The 14,671-nt window shown below is 39.3% G+C and overlaps 2 protein-coding genes across 10 annotated transcripts in view; one reads left to right on the top strand and one right to left on the bottom strand.

Moving 5' to 3' along the window:
• ccdc177 (coiled-coil domain containing 177) overlaps positions 1-14,671 on the top strand; it is a 79,046-nt gene that overhangs the window by 32,719 nt on the left and 31,656 nt on the right. The window lies entirely within an intron of this gene.
• smoc1 (SPARC related modular calcium binding 1) overlaps positions 1-14,671 on the bottom strand; it is a 56,975-nt gene that overhangs the window by 27,963 nt on the left and 14,341 nt on the right. For 4 of the 7 annotated variants that reach the window (XM_031733490.2, XM_031733493.2, XM_031733489.2 and 1 more), the window contains exons 2-8: positions 11,207-11,369; positions 8,854-8,925; positions 6,815-6,933; positions 6,511-6,610; positions 3,609-3,659; positions 3,065-3,112; positions 115-207 (exon numbers count right to left, since the gene is read on the bottom strand). In XM_031733490.2, coding sequence (XP_031589350.1) covers positions 115-207; positions 3,065-3,112; positions 3,609-3,659; positions 6,511-6,610; positions 6,815-6,933; positions 8,854-8,925; positions 11,207-11,369 — 646 coding nt within the window. The remainder of the gene's footprint in view (positions 1-114; positions 208-3,064; positions 3,113-3,608; positions 3,660-6,510; positions 6,611-6,814; positions 6,934-8,853; positions 8,926-11,206; positions 11,370-14,671) is intronic. The other 3 variants (XM_031733494.2, XM_031733495.2, XM_031733497.2) reach the window with 3 other exon arrangements.

Below are 14,671 nucleotides of genomic sequence, written 5' to 3'. Positions count from 1 at the left end.
AGCACACAAAGGAGCAATGCTGTCAGCTGCCTTTAAACCCATGAGTCATTATAAATATACCGTATGCACACTAATTATCTAAGCGACTGTGGAGGAATTATTGAGGAGGCTTACCATCACCCTCAGGGGGGACATGAGTCTCCATGGTGGGTGTGGGCTTGGAGCCATCATCTGGGTTAAGGGTGAGAAAGAAACGGAAAGAGACTACTATTATTGAGGTTAATACAATCTACTCTCCAGAACTGTTGAATGGTTGGGATTTGCACATGGCCCGGCCAAGACAGACAGACAGACTGAATAATATAGAAAGAAGAGAGAGAGAGAGACAAACACCCACATGTGGTCCTGCTCACATGCATCAATAAATCATCCTCACACCAACATGATCAGCTGCACATTTAGCACACTTACTCACACTCGCAGTGTAAACCACACACCCAGACACTCATACGAGGAGGACACCGCTCCTCAGGACCTGCACAAATGCAGTGCAGATGTAGCATCAGAAAGCTGCATCCACAGTTAATGCAAAGAGGTGAAACTGTGTGTGTCATCATTCTTAATTGTCAAATTATGTTGTAACGTATCGCTAGGATGCCAAGTAGGTCAACTGGTTAGTCCACCCAAAAATGTTTGTTTTTGGTGAGATCTCAAGTTCCTCGAATGCATTAAAATTTGGAAATAATATACTCATGGATGTCCAGGGAATTTACCAAAGTGAATTCGGTGGTCTCATCGTTAGTTTACAATCACGTCACGCTGGAAAATTAGTCCTTCACACCTTGGTTAAGTAGAAGGATATATAACAAAACCAGTTTAAAATGGAATCACACGAGTTTTTACAAAAATAATACGAGGCCATTTATTCTCCCAAGCGGATACGCATCACTCAAGCATCATCCTCGGGGCAAACTTTTATGTGTCTTCAAAGCACATGAAGTACTAGATAATTAACTGTCTCGGACACTAAAATAAAAAAACACTAATAAGCCACAGAAGAATCTTATTGAGCAATATTTTCCTCTTTTTTTTCTTTTTCTTTTCTTTTTAAAACTTTTTTCCTTTTGTAAAATATGCCAGTGTAGAAGGACACTTAAAAAATGTCGTGACTCTCTTGTGTTTGGCACATGCAAAATATGCAGCTCACTTTAACTACTAACCCAAACTACAAGTAATAAAATTGAAGATCACAGTATAAACGTTTATTCTTATTCATTACAGTTAAACACTGGTAAAATATTTGTGTCTCTGCTCGCACACTGAGGGCCAAATAAACTGCTGTCTTTAGTTTTCTTGGTAAATTATTAACTAAATATTTGACTTTCCTCTCTTAAACGCAGTAAATTCTGGCAATGCTAAAGTTCATATGGGTATAACAAAAATACAACACTTTAACTGTTAAGCAAAAACTAGAAACATTTCAAGTCCGTTTTTTTACATTTATAGATGTCATTATAAAGTTTTGCAACTCTGCCTATTAAAGATTCAAGAATGCTTTCTGGAAGTCCCCCTTTGTTATCACCTGAAGACTTTCGAGTTTGCTATTTAGCCCACAATCCCACAAGTGGCAGGTGAGCAAAGCTTTTATTGGTGAAGTGAAAATACTCCTGCATTTCAATTCACTGTGAGCATGTGCACAGTGCACACCTAATCTTTTCCCTCTGCGCAATATAGTAGACCTCCATGCTGTCAGTCAGATCCGATCAGGGCAAATTCAAACCCTGTGAACGATGAGCATGGTCGTGGCTGTCATTTGCTGCCTTTGGATGGAAATTTCTATCAAAAACTGCAGCTTGGTCTCAGGAACCAGAGCCCCAGCTCTCATTCTCCACTATACTCTGCAGTAACATAGAAGTTGATAGTTTGCTCCCTACAAAAGTCTAAAGTCCATGTTTATATACCCCTTGCAGTTAGAGTAGAACTGATTTCTAAAACCCGCAGCTGTATTGAAAGTAATCCAGGGGCACCAAAGAGGGTGACCTTGTAGGGAAAACTGGTAAAATTTAAAGTAGCTAAGTTTTTAGGTAGAGTTGCAAAACTTTAAAGGATCTCATGTAATGCTGTGAATTGAACTGCCTAGAATACTCACCCACATGCGGTATTGTAGCATCTGGAAAATTCCTTGGGAAATAATTCAATCAAAAGCAAACAACAGAGAAACTTTGATTGGAGATAAACACTAATGTTAAGTTCTTAAATCAGATGACATGTCAGTAATGTTAAATAACCTCAGGTCAAACGGACCTATTCGGGTTGAACTGTAAATAAAATGCAGTAGTCATTGGGTCGGTCTCAGTGTAAACCCAGGTGAAACAAAGAATGAGCAGCAGCGTTTTTGTTTTGTTTATTACATATTTCTTGTAATTTACCATATATGAGATGTCTATGTGTAAACCCTGCTAGAGTGTGATAAGCATTTCAAAATAACCTGTAACTTACTGCAATTGTCAAGTGGTGTGAAACAGCATCGGCAGAGAAGCTTTGAGAGACTGCCCACTTTTTCTCAGTTTAAAGAAATTCTTTAAGATCTATTTTCTGTGAGATTTCTGAAGCAAAGCCCGATTTTTAGAGGCTCATTAGAAAGAAGAGAGATGTGCCTAAGCGTCTCCTCAGTGTTTCTTTAATTTCTTGAATTAATTCTATAATGTTTCATATTTTATCATTTCTGAAGGGTGGAAAAAAAGCATAACTGGAGCAAAACCAGTCAAGATTTTGTACAGATTTGTCAAAACTGCTATGGTTAAAGATGAACTGTCACTTGAGGGATGCATTAGACAGTGGTGCATATATTTGAGATCTTATCTGGTTCGTTGAATAAATTCAGCATCATTTGCATCTTATAAAAGGGGGAAAACATCTCTTGGTGTTGTTTTTAGCTTCCCTTTAAATTTAACAGTGAAGGCGAGTGCGTGTAAGTTTGTGTTCTTCACAAATATTGACTTTGCATGGATCACATGGAGTAAAATCAGGTCAAAACACTTTTTGAACTTGTGCTCGTTTACCCTCTGTCATGCACATAGAAACACTAGGGTACATGCACGCATAACAGCAGATCACAACTCACCTTTTCTATCCGTGTTTGGTGGCCCTGGTGGCTTATCAGTTACTGACCCTGTGCAGAGGAAGAAACACAGCGTAAACCAAAGACTAGACAGTAACAGGCAGTAAAGTTACATTTAAAGGATTTGTCTTCAAAACTGTTTTTTGAGCTGGTAAAATTAAAAAAAAATTACCACCTTACAGCAAGTAGATTTGTTTTTATTTCTTTTAAAACAGTTGACACAGGAAACATCAGAAAAACCAGCACTCCTACTGATTACCCTCTGGTGTCTTTTCCTTTGGTTAGGTGGGAGAGTACATATTGTTAGTATTATGCATAATTTTAATACAGACCAACACAAACCTGAATGATCTGCTTCATCTATGGAAATTAAACATGAAAGATTCCAAGTTCTAAATGTCATTCTTGTTTGGTGCATGCAGGTATTTGTTGTCATGCGTGGATGCACGGAGGACCCGGCAAAATTAAACGGTGCAACCAATTACAATAGAAAAGAAAAATGGGAGATTCTTTTTTAAGTTAAAGCAACTAGAAGGAAATTTACTACCTGACAATCCACTTGTCCCAGCATGAGTTCCCATAAATTCACGGAAGTTTCCTGCAAATGTATGCAAGATGATTGATTTGGGTCACAGTAGACAGGGGCATCTGAGCATGTCAAAGGTTATTTGATTGGGAAGGTATAGTAAGGGCAGATGAGCTGGGCGTGTACTGTTAAACTTTAGTATCCGGAGACACCAGTGGGTTTATTGTGCCCAGATTCAGGCGCCGGTGTCATACATACCTTTGCAAGAAACAATGAAGATATCGGATCTTATGCAGGACAGAAAGGAGACAGGTAGAAATTGTGTTGTGCAATAAACTACATTTCAGGATTTTAAAAAGAGTGTATTTAAACACGATTACACAAGAATGCACTTTCCAACCTGTGCTAAGTGTAACTGCTTTTAATTAATCTGGTAATTACACTCAGTGTCAACTTTATTAGTGCATCTTGCTGGTATCTACAGACTGTGAAGCCATTTGAGTGCATTGTCATGTTCAAGAAACCAGTTCAAGATGATTTGAGCTCTGTGACATGTCACATTAATGCTTTGGAAGCAGCCACCAGGAGATGGTTAGACTGTGGCCATAAGGGGATTTATATGGTCAGCAAAAATAATTAAGAGAGGGTGTGGCAGTTAAACTATGCTCAGTTGGTACCAAGGGGCCTGAAGTGAGCCAACAAACTATCCCCAACACCATTACACCACTAGGGAAGAAGGACTCAAGCTTTTATGTTGTTTAGACCAAATTCTGACCCTATTATCTAAATGTCGAAGCAGAAATCAAGCAACACCTTTCCAATCTTCTGTATGAATTACAGTCTGTTTCCTAGCTTTCCAGGCAGACAGGAATGGCACCGAGTGTGGGCTTCTGCTGCTGTGGCACATTTGCTTTAAGGTTTAAGATGTTGTACATTCAGAGATGTTCTTCTGCATACCTTTCCTGTAACAGGAGGTTATCTGAATTACTGCTTTCTTATCAGCTTGAAGCAGTCTGGTCATTCTCTTCTGACCTCTGGCATCAACAAGGCCCAGAGAATTGCCACTGAATGGATATTTGTTCTTTTTCAGACTATTACCTGTAAAGCCGAGAGGTGGTTGTGCCAGCAGTTTCAGAAATCCTCAGACTAGCCCGTCTGCCACAAACAAAATCACCTTTGTGCTTAATTCCGATGCTCCTTTTTAACATCGCCAGTCATTTTGACCATGACTACATGCCTAAATACACTGAATTGCTGCCATGCGAGTACACCGTATGCCTAACAAAATGGCCAATGGGTGTATTTCGTATTTTTGGACTGTCAGAATGTCGTAGTTAAAGATATCATCCAAAGTGACATCTTCACATTGCTTATTTTGTCAAACCAATCATCCAGAACAGATTTATGTCATAAATGAACAGTAAAGCTCCAAATCCTGTAAGTTAAGGAACAGAACAAGCCCATATGATTTGGAGCAAATTCATTTTTTGCACGAAAATAAATTCATTTCAGTCTAATGTCTCTCCCTGAATTGGCTTACAGGGGTGAAGTAAAAAATGTTTTGCAAAAATTGCAAAAGTGATGATGTTTGAGGAAACAGAGCCTCTCGAAAAAAAAGCACAGAATTGTTTGCAGGGTTAAACACAGAAAAGTCACAAAGCTTTCAGGACCACATGTTTTGTGTGGCTGCACAAATTAATTTGCTGTCACTTTCTGTTGTGAAGGGTGAACTGAAAAATGAAGTATATGCGCCATTAAAAAAAACACATCTGGTGCAGAGAACAATAGAGCAAAAAAATTATAATTAGAGCTATTTTGTCATAGCATACCTTCATAATTTGAAAATCAGTAAGGTGAGGTTTTATTGTTGTAACGGATAGATGTAAGTATGATCAATTTGTGAAGTTTTCTTCAAAGGATCAAACAGAAAAATGTGGCACAAGTTAGAGAGACAGAAAAGAGAAAGCACAGCAGATTAGGCAGATAGAGATCGATCAAGGAACTGAAGAGAAAAAGAAAAGAGGAGGTTTGGTTGGGGGTGCTCTGTCTGCTGAGCAGTTTCAGAGGGGCATGCGACCACTTTCACCGCACTTTCCACACAAAATTTGCACCATATGCTCTAGTGGCTTTGCAATCCAGCTCTGGCAAAGATCGCTGTGTATTATCTTCTGAGAGAAAATGATGGTGATTATCATAAAGTGTTCCCATCCAGGATGAGTGTGCAGAGCCCCGTTTGCTCTCTCTCCTCCAGCCTGCTGAGAGCACTTAGAGGAGGGGGGAGAGTTTGAGTGCCGAGAGGCCCCTGCATGTATGGCCATTAGCCTTCTCGTTGACCTTGCACCTGCTGTAAGCCACATGACATTTAATACACATGTGCCCATAGAATGGCTCGACGTTTACAGACAGACCTTTTATAACTGTCATCCAAATGCTGTGTTCACTCTTTATCCTCCATCAGGACTGGCAGGCTTCCTGAACATCATTTATAAGTTTCAATTCTACCTCCGATGTGTCCAGTAGTATCCTAAAATTATATAAAGCCTTTGAAAAAGAATTATTGCCAGATGTTTTTTGAATTATGAAAACTAGTTCACTTCCTAAAATGATTGACTGGCCCCAAACCCCAGTGACTTGGCTTCCAAGCACGCTTGCCTGCAAGATCCAGCAAACATAGCCACCACTATCATGTTAAAAACCTTATTTTTCTGTTTTTCATACCGACAAGGAATTGTTAGGAAACATCCAACCAACTCGGATGTTTTAGTCATGCAAACTGTTAAAAATTACTCAGAAGTAGAGCTGTTCAGGTAACACAAATAATTAACCATCACTCGTATGTGCGGTAATACAGCAGATGTTTTAAGATGATTTGGAAAAACTCCTCATCAACAGGTTACCAGCTTGATTCCTCCCTATTTAGTACCTGAACACACTGGGGTCCTGTTGTGCACAGAGGAGCCACTCACTGGCTTGCCATCACTGGTAACACACCAGCAGTAACCGGTCAGAGTATGGCACTGGACCTGCAGAGGCAAGACACGTGGAAGAGGTAAAACACATGGGAGTGTAAATAAAGAACAGGGGGTGGACCTTTCTGTCCGTGAAGAAAAAGCTAAATTTTGGGGTGATCTGAAGAGGGGGGTACACATGAGACTAATGGAAAGAGAAAGATGAAGCGTGAAAGATTTAAAAGGGAAGGAAAAAGCCACGGATGATCGGATACGGACCTGGGCAAATGTTCCATCTTCATTGCATTCTGGGATGAACATGGACTCTGAAGACTGAGGTCTTCTGGCTTGCTCCAGAGCCTGGTTCCTCTCAACACGACACTTGGACTGTCCTGCATCTGAAACATATTGAAAGGACCTTCTGTTCTCAAACACTGCATACAAACCTCCAGCACTGTTTTTATGTACTGAAGACACATGTTCTGTGTCAGTAACACTCTGCTCACACCTGTAAATACAGACACAGTTTACTGCTGTGCCTTGCTCAGGGGCATGTTTTGACAGGATGGGAAAACAAACATAATTTTTTAACTTTCTTCTCAGTTTTGATTTTTAATCTGACCCTTAAAACACTTCATCAACCTTTCACCGTGTGGTTTTTCACAAATCTGAAAAAAGCTCCATCCATAATAATTTTAAAACCTGCAGGTAGCTCAACTCTAGAGTAGGCAGAGACTTTTTAACAGTCTTCAAAAATACTAAAACAACACATTCCTCAACACTGACCACTGCTAGTGCCAGATGTAGGCTATGGACACTTCATTGTTAGTGCTGAGGAGTGCGTCATGTACTCTACATGGATATTTGGAAATGTCAGTGGAAAATGTTCGTGCAGCACCGATGAGCTTGTCCTGCTCTCAGGGCACAGAGATGGAGGTGGCTTTAAAGGTCAGAGAATGAAGTGGGCTTCACACCAGCTGTTCACTGGTTCAAACTCCCGTCAGCGACTACTGTTTTTATTGCACTCAAAAATCCTGTGGACCTGAGTTCATGTTCAACCGTTCATGTATACACAGTCACACCAGGGAGCTGACCAGTCGACCGCAGTCCTCCACTTTTGACAAATATTTTTCCTGGATAAATAAAAGTTTGAAAAAGTCATCCCTGGACCTGAGTGGAGACAGACATGATGTCTCCTTTAAGTGCAAAAGACTGACAGGGCCAAAATAGGGTGGTGATGTCACTGAGTAGGACAGCCATGCATGAATTCATAAATGAGACTTGTATTGTAGAGAAAATGCAGATAAAATATTGTAGTGAGAGACATGAAAGCAACCCCAAAATCTAACCTGAATACGTCTGATTTATGTAAATGTAAAAAGAAAGTCGAGCCCAGCAGTTGTTTGCAGGTTGTCGTCTCGCGCTTGTCTGTGCTTGTTAGCTGTAACAAAGCCGAAACACAGTGTATGCACACAGACAAATCTCCCTTTGAGAGACTCTGAATGATGACCTCATGCATGATGTGTTGATTTTAAAGTTAAATAATGAATAAGCAGGTCTGCCGGTTGAATCAACCGCAGCTTTGTGCTTGTTGTTGTTTGCGCTTGTTTGTTGTACTTGTTAGCAATTTATAAGCCTCGTATTCAAATTAATCTGTTGTGTTTAATCTGAATCTCACGCACATTTCAACCAGACTTTGCCTGGCTTTGTCGTTGTAAACAAGGATTGGTTCACGAACTGCCTGCCTAAATAAAGCAGCATTTTCATTACAACAGAACAGGCCTGCTGCATCTGCAAAGACTGCGTGAGCTTTGCCCAGCTTTCCTTCCCTTGGCACAACACTGGTATTATGAAACAAAGCCACATATTACCACACAAAGGGAGTCAGATTCACTCCAAAAATGGATTTAGTCGTACTGCTGTTTTTCTAATGGATAGAAGGGGGTCTGGAAAAAAGGGGGCTACAATGCCCGGTTCCAATCTTGACTTTAGACCAATCAATCTCTGCCGTTGCTGGGTGGCTGGCATCCAGGGACTGAGGAAGTGTGTGAGCCTGATCTGTAAAAACTTACACGGCTACACAGAGGCAGAAAATTAAAGACATCTTCTCATTTAGTTCCACTTTTCCCAGACTTTCAGTTGTGGCCACAGGCTGCAGTTACTTAAATATGCTATTTAAGGTTCTAATAAATTGATTTTATGGCTTTTTTTTAGTTTATTTTATTGCTTTTTTTTTAGTGGCCATATTACGTTTTAATGAATTATGAAACTTTTGCATTTTAGGTTGTGTGCAGTGTTTAAAGTGTCACAGTTCTTACCTTTGAGCTCCACATCTCTCCCGTCAGATGTGGCAGTTGGTGCTAGAGCCACTGGCAACACCCAGTTTCTACCTGAATGACAAAAAAGTCACAGAGTCTGTGTGGTTTTGGCTGTTGATGCTCTTTTTTTGTTCTCTTTCAGGTACTATTTAGAGTCGAGTATGATACAAAACCTCTGCACACCTTAATGAGCAATAGGTGTGACAAGGAAAACTTAAACAGAACTCCCACACTCTAGTGAAATTACAATTAATTAAAATATTTCAGTCCGACTTTCTTTGAGCATCAAGTATCAAAAATCTAAAAGTACAAATCCAGCTGTATTGTTTTGACATTCAGACCAATGCAAACTATCTACCATGGCAATGCTATAGTACACCATGTGTTTTTAGGGTGATTTTCATTTTGGTCCATTTCCTCTCCAGCCCTAGATACAGATTAAGAAAATGAGCAATGCATCAGTACAGGTAGGCCAAGTTAACCTCTACTGCAATCCCACAGGTCAGCTAATCTTAGTACAGTGTCAGTTTATCCAACCTACAGTTGCTATGCATCTGCAAGCTGCTTTGCAACCAACCTCCATCCCAGCTCCTCGTCGTCTTTCGATACGGTTGATCACTATATTCTCCTGGCAAGGCTAGAACATGTAGTTGGACTTAAAGGTAATGTCCTTTCATGGTTTAAATCATACTTATCCGAGAGGTCTTTCTCCATCACAATGGGGAAATACTCCTCCTCTTCTGCCCCTTTCCGTTGTGGTGTGCCCCAGGGCTCAATGCCAAGTCCTACGTTATTGTCTTTGTACATGCTGCCCTTGGGACTCATTTTCAAAAAGCATAATATCTCGTTTCACTGCTATGCCGACGACATCCAAATCTACTTCCCCCTGAATCAGGATGTCCAGTCCTCATTAGTGCCTTTGTTCAACTGTCTGCGGGAAGTTAAAGATTGGCTATTACAAAACTCCCTAACTCTAAATGAAAATAAAATGGAAATTATTGTTTTTGATAGTCCCATTCCCCTAGACCAGCTAACTAATACACTGGGGTCCTATGCCAGCCATCTCTCTTATACCGTTAGAAATCTTGGAGTGGTCCTGGACAGCTCACTCAAGTTAGACAAACAAGTTGCCTCAGTTGTGAAAACGAGTTTTTACCAGCTACGTCAAATCTCCAAGGCAAAGCCCTATACAACTTTTACAATACAACTTTATTTGTATAGCACGTTTAAAAGACCAGCGGTAAACCAAAGTGCTTTACAATAAAAACAGGAAAATTAAGACAATAAATAAAAGACTATTAACAAAGTACCACATATGTCATCAGGTTAAGGGCACTAATTTTCAATAGAAGGGAATATAAGAACAAAGTTACTAAGAACAGATATAGCTAAAAGATAAAATACATAAATAAGAAATTGAACCAAATATAAAACAGGGACGCTAACTAGATGGAAAAGCTATGTTGAATAAATGAGTTTTTAAACGGGATTTAAAAGATAAAACGGAGTCTGACGCACAGATAGCGATAGGAAGGTTGTTCCACAGATTCGGCGCAACCAGCACTGGACTATTGCAATTCTCTGTACATGGGCCTCCAATTCTCTCTCCTCCAGGGTTTGCAATTAGTTCAAAATACCGTATCGTTTTTAAAATCCTTTTGTATACTTTTAAAATGTAAAATAACCTGGCGCCAAGTTACCAAACAGACCTTCTCGGCGTGTATAGCCCCAAGAGAGCGCTCAGATCCTCTAACCAACTGCTCTTAGTGCAACAAAGGCCCCGACGAAAGACTAGAGAGGACCGAGCTTTTGCAATTGCCCAAACTCTGGAATAATCTTCCTATCGATGTCCGCATGTCAGATTCCATTATATCGTTTAAATCATGCTTAAAAACTCACCTGTTCCATCTAGCTTTTGAAGCAAATTAGTTTGGACTTCCACCTGGTCTGCAGTTGTGCAATGTAACTGTAACTATAACTGTTTTTAATTGTTTTTAACTGTTTTTGTTGCCTTTGTTGTAATCTGCTTTGCTACCTTGTGTGAAGCACTTTGATGGACACTGTCCCTTTTTAAAATGTGCTATTGAAATAAAATATTGATTGATTAGTGCTGTGTCTGACTTAGTATTGCACTGATGTATGTAAATGCATATAAGACTTTTACTGATAGCTGTGGACTGTTTATGTGTGAGAAATGAATTGTGTAAACAGACATCAGGAAAACATTCATGTAAACATCGTCACTTTTTACATTTATAAAAAACCAGATGAATCCTACATCTCAATTTTCTTGAATGCACCCTGAAAATAGCTCTGTTTATCTGCAAAAAGTTGACCAGAGTTTAGCTCTCACCTCGACACCGGCCTCGATGTGCTAATGTGAGTGTCTTATCTTTGCAGCGCGCCTTCTGCAATTCACAGTTGGTATCATAGCTCCGCCCGTCTGAACCACACACCGGCTTCCCCGTCCGTGAGCAGGTGATCCCACAGTCCCTGTCTCTGTCTCCAATCAGCCACTGCAACGACAAATACAGCAAGATGTTAACGTAACACTAGTGCAATACACATTTAACTCACTTCAGATTTTATATAACGGGACGGTCACATTTTGAGATTAGGGACTTTGGAACTTTTTTGTCATCCCTTGAAAAATTGGTTTGTTCTTACTTTTTGGCTTCTTCTCTTTCTAGCTCCCCTATGTCTGAACAAAGGCAGCATTCAGCTGAATCTGAGGTTATGCCAAACTAACGTACAAATTGGACTCACGGGTCACTTGCCTATTTTGCTCAAAACATTTCTGTGTTTCTCAAACACTTGTCAGCTGCTGCCTTGCTTTTTTTTAGGCCGACGTGACAAGATTGTTTTGCACTGAAGCTTGACCTAGAGGCTAATTTATCTAATTGATCTTTGGCTGAAGACAGGTTCAACCTTGATTAAGTTTCAAAGTAGCCAAACCACACTCTCCAATAGGAATCTGTCTTCCCCTCTCCCAAGATCACTCATGATCTATTAGTGAGTCAATTATACTGTACTGTTGGAACACGGCCTTCTTTCTGACAGCAGTAATGGTCCTTGGCATTACAGCTGCCTCAGATATATTTAAGCTCTAAAGGATTTCAGGGGAGTACAAACTTTGCCAGAAAGATGGAGTTTTGTGTTAGTGAGTGGAGAGAGTAGGTGTGTACTGAGCAGCAACAGAGTCCTCTGCTATGAGAAGTGTCCCAGTTGTGTACCTGAGCCAACTGTTGTTGAAATTATTTTCAGTATTCCAAAATGAAAACACAAGAAGCAACTGTGTCATCTTGCTAGTGATGATTATGCTTTTTTTCATTCTAAACATGTGTTTTATAAAAGGTAAAACAAAAAACAAAAAGAAAAGAAAAATATCCTGCAGATTAAAACTTTTATCAAATGTGTTTCATATCGAAGGTCTCAAAAGTGACTAGAAGAGATCTAGTTGAATCCAACAGAGCATTAAGAGCAGGTACTTTACCAAAAAAAGGACACACTTTTCCAACCTTCACTTGCCAAATCTTATCAGACAATCTGAGGCCATTTTCGAGGTGATCTACATTGAGCTTTCATGCTTCTCTCACTGTAACCCCCCACCCCCTCCTGGCCCCAGTCTCCAACTTCAAAACAAATTTAAAAAAAATATATTTTGAAAAACATTAAAAAATGTTGCTTGGAGACAGATTTTCTCTGAACGTCTAATCAGACAGACATGAGCAAAGTGTAGATTGTAACTAGGCCAAATTTCTGATGTCATGAATGAGCTGGTACACAACTGGATCTCATACACACACCAGACGTTTTCATCAAACATACTCTAAACTCCTCTGTGGCTTTGAATTAGTGTTACTATTGTTATCAAGGAGTGAGAACCCAACACAATCATCATCTCTGAAGACTTTCTGTTATTCTGCCTTTAAAAAAAGAAAAGAAACTGCCAGTACAATCAGACTTGAAATATTTCCTATTGACAACAGCTTCCTAGGAATTTTGACTTATGTATGCCTTAATCTATTCTTGAGGTTGTTTTAGTATACACTAAAGTCTACGCTAAAATAATTTTTCACATGACAATAGCTAGGATGTTCATCTCGTTTCTTTATATTTTGCAAGGGAAATGGGAAATGTGCAGCAATTTATTGACGCATATTGGAAATTCAGTGAACTGCAGATGCATAAACAGATTAACTGTGTAATCTCACTAGTGTTGATGAACACAAAACTAAGGTATGTAGTCATGCCAGCAGCTCTGTAAACCCAAGGTTATATTCACTTTTTTGCCGAAAGTAGTTGTTTTTTAAATTTTATTTTACTTTCTTGTCCACATAGAGTCCTCTCAGGGGATGCATACTTAGCTGGTGCACTTAATGTGTTTTAACTGTGCAGACATGTTTGCCAACTCAAAACACAAAGCAAAGCCTGGAATGCCATTAGGTTTGCATGTCATAAACCACAGTTTGTGACCTAATTGTGGCGCTTGACAAAAAAGGAGTATAAATGAGATATTACAGTAAATCCGGGGGGAATAATTAATGTCCATGCAAATCATTGCAATCAATCAATTTGCTGTGACAGTTAAAAAATAGCCATCCCTTGACACATGCTGGTAAAACCTGAAGCATCACTTCAGCCACAGTGGCAAAATACTCTTGCTACTTGAATTTTATATTCTTTGTCATATTCTGGCTGATATTTCGTTCTCTTTAGTGACCTGGAAAGAAAACAGGATTTTAAACTTGTTATAGCCTGCAGCACAAAGCCAAAACGCGGTGAGTAAAATGAGACGCAGGTCAGAAAATCATCCATTTGCAGTCTCTGTGGTTTTTTTACTTTACAAATACCGAACGATCTTTGCCAGCGCTGACAGCTGTGACAGTCAAAAACATTAATTTTTAAATCTCAGCATTTAAAAAAACACTGAGTCCCAAATTCAAAATGCAAATTATCTGCCAAATGGTGAGTTAATATCACCAGTGTCCAATGCAAATGAACTAGTTTCAAGACTACATGGCTCTTTTTTTATTTATAATAGTGACGACTATTGAGTTTTTCTGGCTTTTTTTTTCTTTTACAACTTTATTTGGAAGATTGGAAAATCATTTTACTCCACTGCAAAATATGCAACTGTGCACAAAAAATCAGCTTTTATTACTAAATGTGACATTAATTAGATTGTTTGGGCATTTTTTTACACTTACTATCATGGAAATAATCCTAAATTTCGATACTTCATTATCTGCAAAGATAATTGGATTTTTCTTGAAATATAAAAAGATACTCGACGTTATTAGCTAGATAAATCAGAAGCCAAAGTAAATGTCCTGAAACTGGAAGGTAACAGATTTAACCCCTTCAAAACACCGTCTTGTATTGAACGTCTGAACGAAGTTTAATGTTGATTCTTCCCATATAGAAGAACCTTAATACAACAAGGTGAAGTAAAATTCAAACAAAGGGATTAATACTTCGGCGAGACACAAGTACAGTTTGCCATGCTGTAAAAATATCCCTAAAACAAGGCAGAGAGTTTAACCTGATTCCAGGCTTGGCACTGAACCGTCACAGAGAAGCTCTTGTCAGATAGTGCAGAGTAAAACTAAATCATGACGTACCTCTTTAGGAGAACGTGCAGACAGGGAGAAAAACGTGGCACATCATTCTAAGTTTTAACTTGCGTGTCTTCCTCTTGGCTTTGGTCAAGGACAGCATTATTCAGTAATTGGGAAAAAAGCATGTATCTGCATTATATCACGTTTTTTTTCCAGACTAACCAGATCATATGACTATTATTCATTATCCAGGTAGA

This window comes from Oreochromis aureus, linkage group 19 (assembly GCF_013358895.1).
Source record: "Oreochromis aureus strain Israel breed Guangdong linkage group 19, ZZ_aureus, whole genome shotgun sequence".
Taxonomy (NCBI): domain Eukaryota; kingdom Metazoa; phylum Chordata; class Actinopteri; order Cichliformes; family Cichlidae; genus Oreochromis; species Oreochromis aureus.
Note: the sequence above shows the minus strand (reverse complement) of the source record. Positions and strands in the feature narration are given on the sequence as shown.